This window comes from Alligator sinensis, unplaced genomic scaffold (assembly GCF_000455745.1).
Source record: "Alligator sinensis unplaced genomic scaffold, ASM45574v1 scaffold50_1, whole genome shotgun sequence".
Taxonomy (NCBI): Eukaryota; Metazoa; Chordata; order Crocodylia; family Alligatoridae; genus Alligator; species Alligator sinensis.
Genome location: NW_005842059.1, coordinates 1090462 through 1101899, shown reverse-complemented (window position 1 = coordinate 1101899; position 11438 = coordinate 1090462). Strand labels below are relative to the sequence as shown.

The 11438-nt window shown below is 42.7% G+C and overlaps 1 protein-coding gene across 1 annotated transcript in view; it reads left to right on the top strand.

Moving 5' to 3' along the window:
• The window catches only part of SOS2 (SOS Ras/Rho guanine nucleotide exchange factor 2), a gene marked incomplete at its 5' end in the record, with an annotated part of 57639 nt that overhangs the window by 14712 nt on the left and 31489 nt on the right, over nt 1-11438 (top strand). The window contains 4 exon segments of the mRNA XM_025203496.1: nt 1912-2022; nt 3962-4060; nt 10552-10679; nt 10898-11438. The exon segment at nt 10898-11438 is cut by the window's right edge and continues 82 nt beyond it. Coding sequence (XP_025059281.1) covers nt 1912-2022; nt 3962-4060; nt 10552-10679; nt 10898-11438 — 879 coding nt within the window.

Here is an 11438-nt window from a genome sequence, read left to right as displayed (position 1 = left end):
CTTGCTGGGGTCGTTTGACCCCAGTACTCTTTCCTGCCATGGCAGGGGGTCGGACTAGATGATCTGCCTAGGTCCCTTCCGACCCTAGAAACTATGAAACTATGAAACTCAGGGGTCAGAAAAGTTTTTGGCCAGAGTGCCAAAATCACCCCAACCTCTGCCCACACCTTGACTTGGTGTGCCAGAGACGGGGGAGCTGCAAAAGGCCTGATCCTCATTGCTGGCAGTGGCTGCACACATGCTTCCGGGTGGACAACAGGGGAGGGGCCAGGGCTGCACCAGCCCCTTCCCTGCCACACACTGTGAGCCACATGTGCACCTGCCATGGAGCCCAGCACAGCTGTTTGCAGCCTCCCAGCTGTCTGCCACAGCTGGCCCAGGCTCTGGGCAGCTGTAGTGGGCAGTTGGGAGGTTGCAAACAGCTGTGCCAGGCTCCGCAGCACTGGTTTGGTGGCAGCTGTGCATGTGTCTCTGGGTGGACAGCAGGGAACGAGCCAGGATTGCACTGCTGCAGGCCCTTTCTGGCCATGCGCCCAGAGGTGCACGCATAGCTGCCACAACCACGGGCACGTGCCACATCAGGCTGAAATAGGGCAGCAGCAGACTCTCCGACAGGGTGCACAGAGTTGATGTGCTGTGCAACCTGGCAGTGAGGAGCGGGGGTTGTACAAACTGCACTGCCCTGGGAAGCCGTGGGGCACAGGCATGATGGGGACCAGGAAGGACTGCAGGAACCTTTGCTGGTGAGGGCTGCCCAGAGCTCATTGCAGTGGGCATGGGAGCCAGATGAGAGGGCTCTTGGCTGCACGGGACTTGCTGGACCCAGGAAGGGACGAGTGGAAGGGGGGGGTCTCACCCCTCCCTGCCCAGTGGGAAAGCATCCCCCAGTCCCTCCATCTTATATAGCCATTGCTGCTTCTGCATGGAGGACAACTAGATCCCCAGCTGCTCAGTAGGCCAGTCTTTCCTCCAGGACTTGTAAGGCCAGGGAAGCAAGGCTTGAATGATCTGCTTCAGCAATCCATCAGGGTCCCTTCAGCTCCAGAGGAGCCCACCTCTGAAAGTGGGACTGAGGCAGCCTTGAGCTAGCATTGCAATGCCCCATCAAGCAGTGAAAGAGGCAGTGAAGAAGGCAATGATGTTGTTAGCATGGTCAGCCGCAACACTGGAGCCAGTTCCTCTTGCATGTCACAGAAAAGAGTGCAGGGAGAAATTCCTCAATAGAGAGAAAATGCAGCTCCAAGGAGAGAGCCTCCAACTGTGCCATGGTGGGACTAGCTATGCTAGAGGAGACCTGCCACTGACCTGGTACAAAAATCAGGATTTCACAGTTTAGATATGAGACTCCTCCAGCTCTTGATCATATTTATCCACTTCCCAGTGACAAACTGAAGGGTCAGCTTGTGTTCTGGCAGAGTTCGTACAGTGATTAGAATTCAAAAATAGGAAGAAGAGACGGGATACCCTTTTCCAGCCAAATCTTTACAGCTGTATCTGGGGAAAGCTTGAAAACTCCTGTGGACTACCTGCAAATAAAAGGAACTGATCCTCAGTCAACATGAGGCTTTATAATGTCCTGTTGAATGGTAAAGAAGACTTGTGTAGCATGACTGTCTGATGATGAGATTGCTAGACAACTGTAAGAAATTGCTTCTTGGTTCCCAGCACTCCATTTCAATTAAATCTGTTAGTGATAAATATGAGACTGAAAAGTGGTAAGAAAATGTGTATTCATATTAAAATGCAGAACTTTATCAAGTGCTTAGTATTGTATAAATTGCTTTATAAGGTGAATCTTTTTTAAAATTCATGCTCAGATTTCAGTTCTCAATAAATGAATTACAGGAGCTGAGCGTACACCATCTCTTGCCTATTTTCACATATGTACATACCTTTTTGCCCTTTCTTTAGGAGCAAGCTTTTGATCCGTATGAAACTTTGTCCCAGGATATTCTTTCCCCACGGTTTCTTGAGCATTTTAATAACTTAATGGCTAAACCTGCTGTGGCCCTACACTTTCAGGTAAGTGCATGTCTAAAATCTAGAAGTATCACATTTGTTTGGTGCTCATATTTTGGAGATCCCTGTGTTCCTTCCTGTAGTGTCTATTCCCCATCCTTCTTTTAGGGAGAAGGGGAACATTTTGTTGGCGGTCTGAATAATGGCCTCTTCAGTCCAGTATATTTGGACTGTGCTTCTCTTCCTGCAATTACTGGAGCAGCTCAGACTCAAGGCTAGGTCTTGCTCACTTCCTTTCTGTCCTCACGCCAAATACTTTGCCTCCAGCCATGCAAATACAGTGCTGATGCAGCATTCCTCTCTCTTCATTGCATCCTGGCTTTAGTGCCAAATTATAGGTGGTTATCAATGATAATGATTGTCTCGGTTCCTGTGCATCCCCAGTTGGTGATCTAAGCATGGACAGTTCTTCAGGAATCATTCCTTTAACAACCTCCCACTGAGCTCCTCCCGTCATTTATTTCCCCCTGCCCCAGCCTGGCTGATCTGCTAAACAGTGCCTGCCAAAGCCTGAGGCCTGCATCTGCAAGGAGACTCAGAAAAGCCAAAGAAGAACTTTGCCACAAGATGCTCCAAGCCACACATCTGTTTAGGCAAGGGCCCAGTTTGGATCACTTGATGGGCCTTTTATCCCAGCATGCCTGCTTAGGCATCTGTTCAGGGGTGGGTCAGTCCTGTTCAGCTCTTGGATTGGTAAGCCAGACCATCTTACACCTGAAGGCTTCTTGGCTGATGAAATAAAACACTTTTCCACTCTGAACTAATCGCCCAGTCCTCCTTTAAAGGGAAATGAAAATTTAGGGTCCTGTCCCAGTATAAATGGCTAATTTAGTCATGTGACAAGGATTCTGGCATCCTTTCTGACTCTCCTTTCCTGGTCAGAGGATTTGGGCTCTGCTATGCGTGATCCTTTGTATTTCTCCAAGCACTGGAGTGAAGGCAAAAAGGTCTGGCTACCCCCAGAGTCCCATGGACAAGTCTGAACTGCCTCTAGAAATTGCAGAAAGAACGATGCATCCAGATGTCTTAAACTGTCATTGCCAGAAAGGGGATTTTCAGGTAACTTTCCATTCAATGGTTACCACATTCTGTAAGGTGCTAGTGATTTCTCCCTGTTCTTCCAGAAAGCCCTATTCCTTTACAACAGGGGTTGGCAATCTTTTTCTAGCAGGGGCCCCTTTAATAGAGGGTACCTTCAAGCACAAGCCATTTCCAATTCTGCTCATGCTGCTTCACCTGAAGCCGCCACTCTCCACCTCTCCCAGCACTGCTACTGCTGCTGCTTCTACCCACTGCCCGGCTGTTGTGTAGGTGAAGCCTCCTGCAGTAGAAATGCTGCCAGAGCCCCCAGTACTGCAGGCTGGATATGGCCTATGGGCCAAAGCTTGCTGACCCCTGCTTGTATAAGACCTCCTGGAAATTTTGCTCTTCTTGCCTTCCAAGTTATTGCATTCTGTTAACTCATGGAAAAATGAAGGGGTTTCTAAATCAAAGACATTTTTAAACAAGTTCATGAATCCAGAAGTTACTACTAATAGTTAATTTTGTATCAGGCAAGATCTCCTGATTTCTGGAGCATGTCAGAGGGGTAAATTAAGGCAAAACATGCATATCTGGGACCCTGGGCCCAGCAAGCTTGAAACTGCCAAGAATCTGAAGAGGAGAGCATATCGCCAGGCCATGAGATATGGAGGCAGGTGATAGTACTGGCAGAACAGAGATGGGATTGCTCCAAGCTTTCTTTGAAGGTTGTAGGAAGCAGGGGGTTTCTGAGTGCACCATGCAACAAAGTAATTGGATTTGGGTCCAAGTCCTACTTAATCTTCTGATTGTTCGCTGTATTCCCCACTGCTCTACAGCAAGTGCTTTAACCCCTTCCCTGTTTTCTCTGGTTGCTAGGTAGCAGCCAAAAAAGCAATACTACTTTCTTTTTCCTTTTCAGTCTATTGCTGATGGTTTTAAAGAAGCTGTACGATATGTCCTTCCACGACTTATGTTGATTCCAGTCTATCATTGTTTGCACTATTTTGAATTGTTACAGGTAAGAAAAATATTTCAATCAGAAAGCAGCAGTACAGAAGTGCCATTTCATTTAAAGCATGTGTAATACTGACCAAGCACATTTGTTTACCAGTTGAGGACAGAGGGGAATGTGACTGTAGCTAATAAAAAAAAAAATTATAATAAGGATTTCATTGCTTGAAAATAAATTGTTTTAAATATATATATGGCATAAAATAATAGGAATTCCAAGTCTTTCATACATTTCTTTCCTTTCTTTCAATCTTGAATTATTGCTAATGTGTTCCTATATGCTAAACATTTAAACCAGCTAAGTGTTTTTTTTAATTGAATTGACATTTCATGAAAACTAGCATTCTCTGATTATTTACACTCTGCCTTCCCACTAGTTCAGTTTAGTACGTCAAGCTGAAGTCGCATTCCAGCCTCAAGGCAAGAAAATCTAGCCTGTGTCCCTTCAGTTCTTAATTGTTGTTAAGTTTTTAACTTGCCTAGAAGTTTTACATGCAGTTTGCTACCATTTCTTGCTGCTCATAATTAAGTCCACACACACAAATGTACAGAAAGTCTATATAAACATATAGAACTGAAAAATCACTGTATCTACATGCATACTACACGTGCCATTTCTCCAAAAATCCAAAATTCTCCAAAATTGAGGTGCGTGTCTTAAGCAGAGAAGCTCATTTTCTTTACATGGAATGAAGCATGGGTGCTGCTTCTCTCTTGGTCAACAAGAAGGCACGGTCCAGTTTTAATCCTTTCACAGCTGCTACAAAATTGGGAGTAGCACTTAGCTGAGCAACCAAAAGCTGCTGTCAGTTTGGCAGCAGTTGTAAAAAGGGATAACATTTTAACTTTTGTCTGAAACAGCCAGTGAGCTGCTGCACATGGTTAGCTGTGATTCTGGGAATTTTTTTTTTTTTCTTGCATACTGCCTTCCAAAAACAAGGTATGCGTCATATTTGGGAGGGCGTGATGTGCAAGAACATACGGTACATTGGCATAACAAAATTACTCCGTCGTAGTGTTTTTTAAGACCTCAACTAAAATTGGAATAATTCCTTTTGCCTGTTCACTGGTTGGACTTGGGTCCTAAATGGATAAGATTTGTGAAGACGATAGTCTTCCTAATCATGCTGCACTGTACACCCACAGCTGTCTTCCTAAAAAACTGAAGGGGCTTTAATAATTTGTAGGTTAAAGATGATGGCAACGGCAATAATGGTATTTACAAGGACTATGAGATTTTGGTTAAGGTGGGAGTTAAAATGAATTCCATGGGAATACAGTCTCAAGAGCTTCTCCCTGCTGACTGCTTGGACTGGAAGCTGCTTTGGATTTACTGTATAAATAATTCTGTGTGTCAGGAGAATTGTGTGCGCCAAAAAGAACAATTGAAGAGAAACTCAAGTACATAGGATATCTTTTTTTTTTTCTTCTTGTTATTAATTCCTTTTAAAATCTAGTTTAAATTTTACTCTTGATGCTGTAGCTGCTTTTAGTCCACTCAGGTAATGAAAATATAGTTTTACTATGGGTCTTGCACATTACTGTAATGCTCTAATGTTTGGATTGCCAACAGTATGAAGGGATATGTCATACAAGTAGTTCTCTTGTATTTTAAATTGATTAAAAAAAAATCTAGTAAGACAGGGTTGTCCAACTGGTGCCATGGTGTAGTGCGTGGGGGGGGGGTACATAGCACAGTCCAGTAAAGGCGCGTCTGCTTTAGGTTGGGGAAAAGCACTTTTACCCTCAAATCTTGATATAAAAACTACTAGATTGTGTTTGTTGAGGTCGGAAGATATGAATTGCCTTAATATGTTTTGAGTGCCTGCATAAGACTTAATTTTGTTGGGAGATTTTTTTCATGAAGGAAAACAAAACAGATTGTTCTTGATTATTGGATTATTTTGACTTTTTTTAGTTGTCAGTTGACCTAAATCATCATAAAAGGGTCATCTGTTGGGTAGACTTCTTCTAGTTCTTTTGCCAGCCCTTGTTGTAAAGTGAACACTATGAACTATATGAATATATCTGCCTCAAAAAAGAATAACCATAGGGAGAAATTACTACTCACTTTTCAGTGCCCCCTTTCCTGAACTAAAACATGAATTTTTACATATGACAATTTTCTGAAACTTGTTAAAGAGCTTAACTAAGTGTGGCTGTTGGCCAAAAGGCCCAAATTAATGACCAGTTTAATGGTGCTGTATGACCTTAAAAATCTATGACTTGAAAGGAATCTAAGAGCAATATAGAGGCCCTAACCTGGAGTCTCTTCCCACCCCCCAGTACTGTTTGTAAAAGGTGCTTGAGTTGAGAGGTGCCTCTGTTACACTCAGCTGGCACAGTCTATTCTGTGGTTGTTGGACAGAAAATCAGTAGCAACGTTTTGGCCACCATTTTAGCTGGCAACTGTTGAGAGTGGTAAGGTGTGTATTCATTATTTACTTATTAGGTTTATATGCCCTCCCCGGAATAGACTCAGGGTAAATGTTTTATGCAGCCAAGCACATGGGGGGGGCGGTATAAATGAGGGGCAGGAGCTAGCTTGTCTGTTGGCAGCTGGGGCCATGGAGCTGGATGATGTAATGGATTCATCCTTTGACTCTGCTGTAGGCGTAGTGATAATCAGGATGTAGAAAGATGTAATAACGATGGGCATGATAATTCTGGAAGTGTTGTTAGCAATGGGACTGTTATTTCTACGTGCCTGGGTAGGTATGCAAGTGTTGATTGAACCCCCTGCAGCCACACAGCAGCTTGGGCCCCTGCGGGGGTTAAACCCCAAGCTGCTGTGTCATCACTGGTGGGTTAATGGCACTACTGCCACCTGTTCCACTGCCATAAATGGGTCACCTGGCCCAGGAGAAGCCCTGATTTGGCTCAGATGACCAAATGAGTTTGACACCCCTGGTCTAGAGAAGGTCGGTGAGGCCCTCCTGTTTATTCTCTTGCATAATACAAAATCTAAGAGATAGCAGTGAAATAAAAAAAAGAAAGCATTTAAAATGGTAAAAGGAAATGGCTTCTTACATACTATTTAATTCAGTGAAACTTAATGTTGTAAGGTACCGAGACAGAGCTTTCTAGGTTCATAAAAGGAACAGATGACTGATATGAACAATAAATACATTGTTCCATTAAGTTGAAATAAAATGGAAATCAACTCTCATGCTTCAGGATGTGCCCACTATGAACCGTCTTTGGTAAAAAGATAACTTCTCCTATGTCTTGTTAATAGATTATAAAGGGGTTTTTACACCATCTTTAAAGCATTTGGTACTGCCCTTGGGTACAAAAGGCCATCAGTCTGATTCTTCATGGTAGTGCTGCTATGTGCCGGCGGTTCTGGGGTAGGGATATCAGTCTATCCTGGGAGATCGTACCGGGCAGCCAGCCTATGTCAGCTGTTTCTGCCTGGAGATTGGAGTCGTGTCTTCGTACCTCTGTGTTCATTTCCAGGTGGATGTTTTGGGTTACTGACTTCTTTAAGCCACAGAGCCTTCAGCTGCGGTGACTGAGCCTCCAGTGTTTAAGTAGTACAGAGGTTTCTTGTGCTGCTTGCCAGACTGGGGTGACTTTCTCCCCTGGTGATTTCTGTATCAAATGTGCTTGGTTTACAAGTTGCCTAACCTGCATTAGCAACACAAAGTTGCTGAGAACAGCATTCAAGGAAGCATCCCTGAACCAGTGTGAAAAGACTGTGGTGTAACTATATCAATGCTCCTGATTGCTAACTTTTTAGGTACTGGCAGGTAAGTGACCCTCAGTACCACAGGCGAGAGCAGAAGTTGATGCAGGGTATGTGAAAACCCATGAAGAAAGGGCTGCAGTCAGACATAATTGTCTTAATAAGGGGTACCGGCAGTAATAAAGGTGTTTGATCTTGAGATAAAGGAGGGAAGCACAGATGACTTGTTACTGAATACACCTGGTTAGCAGTCTGTGGATAGTGTGCATTTCAAAACGTGCTTAATGTCTCTGACTAAAGACAAGCTCCAATTTCAGTCACATAGTAGATTTGGCTCCTTAAAGATAGCAATTCTAAAAGAGAACCGAGTGTTGTATCACAGTCCCTCTTGCTTCAAGTGTGTCTGTTATAAATGCACCTTTTGATTTCAGAGTACATGAGCGAGCAGCATTATAAATCTAGTCCGTGTAACTCATGAGTCAAAAAATGGTGCAAAGTCTTAGACAGGCTGCCAACCAGCTCCAGGCTCTTGAGAGCCATTCAAGTACCCACTCAAGACTTTACTGATGCACTAGTACATTCTCCACCCTTTGTATTCTTGGAGTACCTCAGATTACCAAGGTTGATGCATCTCTTTCCAAATTCTCACTTCAGATCTCACACGTTATATTGTTATCAAATAGCCCAGAAGAGACTGCATTCCCTCTTGGATGCTTTTGACAACTTTTAAATCACTATCCCGTAATAAAGAGTGCCAGCATCAGCCTCTTTTACACTTTGGGCACTAAATAATACACTTTGGGCACTAAATTATTTCTTCTCATGAAACTTCCGGTAATTGTGGTATGTTTTGGTGCTCCAGATTTTGAGGGATTAATCACAAGAGATCATGGTTTTTTCCAGTCTTGGGGTTGTAGCACAATATTTTACAGACTACATAATCAAGAGGTTAGATGCATGCAAGATCATCCCTTTTTCTAGAATATTAGAGAGCAAGAAGATACTAAATATATTACAGTCGTTCTTTACAAGCAGTAAGCGGTGCTGTCAGAACTAATGCACTTTGTCTTCCATCCCATTGTCAGTCATTTCCTTACACAAAAGGATTTTGACAACTCGTGATAGTTGTTTAAGTGCGTCACTGGCAAAACGGGTCCCTCTTTCCTTTCATCCATGGAGTTGCAAGCACCTTTGTAGCAAACACTGGACTTTTACATCTGTTCAGAAAGTTAAGCTGTGAAAGGGAAGGAACTTCAGAGGGTAAACCTTGGTAGAATCCATTAAAAGTATACTTCAAATCATCTGAATGGCCTCCAGAAAGTCAATATGTTAGAAGGCAGAAATGGGAGCAATTCAGTGCATCATGAAAAAGGAGAATTGGATGCCTTGTTATGTCCATTAGCCTCAGGTTTTGACCATTTACTTTAGAGCTCTTTCACTTACCTAAATAATAAATATATCTGTTTCCTCTGCACGTGCCAAAGACGCTCTTTCATTTTGGAGAGTTTGGAAGAAATGCTGCACAGGAGATTTGAGGATCTGAATCGGTGTACTATAATCTTTAGTTATTTTCATCTTTAGGATTGTGCACATCGTTTTGACTTCAGATTCAATCTTATGCGCTCCCTTATTTTCCCTTTGATATTTTTAGGCTCTTTTGGAAAGGTGTTACTCAGCAAAACATGTACCTTATGTTCTCTTCCCAACATCCTTACTGTGGTCATAAAACTTTCACAGCTTCTTAGCCATAAAGATTTAATTTTTTACATCAAATGGAAACTTTGGCTGTCTGGAAGTGTAGGTGATGGGCCCGTTCCCTTTATGGGGTTGCAAGCACAATATGGTCAAGTCCTGTTCTTTGAGTTGTTTTTTAGAAGCTGCATAGCCTTGGTGAGGGAACATGTTGGGGTAAGGAAAAGAAGGCTACTGCCAAACAGAGCGATTGTAAGTAAGATTCTTTGTACAGGACAAACATGAATTATCCTACAGTGTGTGGCAACCTGGCTTGATTTTTTTTCCTAGTACATCAATTTGGGTGAACGTTTTCATGCAATTTTGAATTTCTTAGAGGAATTAACGCTTAACTTACTCATCATCCCTAAGTTTTCCATCTTGTGAGCTATTATCTTAAAGAATGTGGAGTTTTTTTCTTTTAAGTCTTTCTTCATACAACCTGTCCTAAAATGAAAATTGATTTTTATGGCCTCTGTAATTTTTGTAAGCCAATGCATTTCTGCTTGGTTGTGAAGAAAACTCTTTTGTTAACTAGAAAATAAAGCAAAAGTGCCATCTCTGCTGGCTCGTTGCCTGTACTTGTTGCTGATTTGTTTTGATTGGAGCTACATGAAGTTGACTTTCATTCTAAAGGCTCACCCATCTCTGGAGCTGGTTGAAGTTAGAGGCAAGGGGGGAAATTCTTCATTGCTACTTTTATGTTTCACACTTCATATTAATATTACATCCATCAGTGCAGTAGAAAGAATACCAAACTTAATCAAAATGGGTGCGAGTGATAAGTCATGGTAAGACTGTTTAGAAATCTCTTTCAAACTCTTGTGTGTTCTTTCCCAGTAGACCTCTTCAGGCACATCTAACAAATCTACGTTCGGTTCAGTAGCCACTTGATGGTCGTAGGTGAGGTTGAGTAGGATTTTCAAAACTACTCGCCATTGGTCATTGACTGCAGTGAGATCAAAGTTGGGCGAAAATGGAGCGCTTCTGAAAATAAATGCGTCTAAGACAATTTATTGTCTACATTTCACACTTCTGAAATCAGTTGGGTTTGACGGAAACGCGTTTTTGTCTTTTAGCAATTGCAAGAATGTAGTGAAGAGGAAGAGGACAGGGAATGCTTAAAACAAGCCATTACAGCTCTCCTGAATCTTCAGTGCAGCATGGAGCGGATTTACAACAAACATTCACCTCGGCGTCGGCCTGGGTAAGCATACCTTTAATTAAGAAGCTTTCTGAATCTCAGCGTAGGGTATAAGACTTTACTTTGAAGTCACTTCTTGCTAAGCGTTTGGTGCTTAATCTTGGTGAGGACCTAGGTTGAGAAATAATGCTGTAAGATTTTAACTTTAGTTGCAGGGGTTGTTTTCTAGTCTCTGATAACAAAAGTGAAAGCAGCTAACCCAATCATTCTTGTTTTTAAAGAGAGACGATGTGTCGTTTCTACAACCGCCAAGTAAGAAGCAAGCACCTTGCCATCAAAAAAATGAATGAGATTCAGAAAAATATTGATGGTTGGGAAGGCAAAGATATTGGCCAATGTTGCAATGAATTCATCATGGAAGGTGCACTGACAAGAATAGGAGCCAAACATGAACGTCACATATTTCTCTTTGACGGCTTAATGATCAGCTGCAAAACTAATCACGGGCAATCCCGGCTTCCGGGTTACAGCAATGCAGAGTACAGACTTAAGGAGAAAATTATCATGAGGAAAATACAGATCGTGGATAAAGATGACACTTCTGAATATAAGCATGCGTTTGAGCTGGTGTCTAAAGATGAAAACAGCATTATATTTACTGCCAAATCTGCTGAGGAGAAAAATAATTGGATGGCAGCTCTGATTTCCCTTCAATATCGCAGCACCCTTGATCGAATGCTTGACTCTGTGTTAGTGAAAGAAGAAAAAGAGCAGCCACTGCAGCTGCCCAGCCTAAGTGTGTATCGTTTCGTAGTGGCAGAC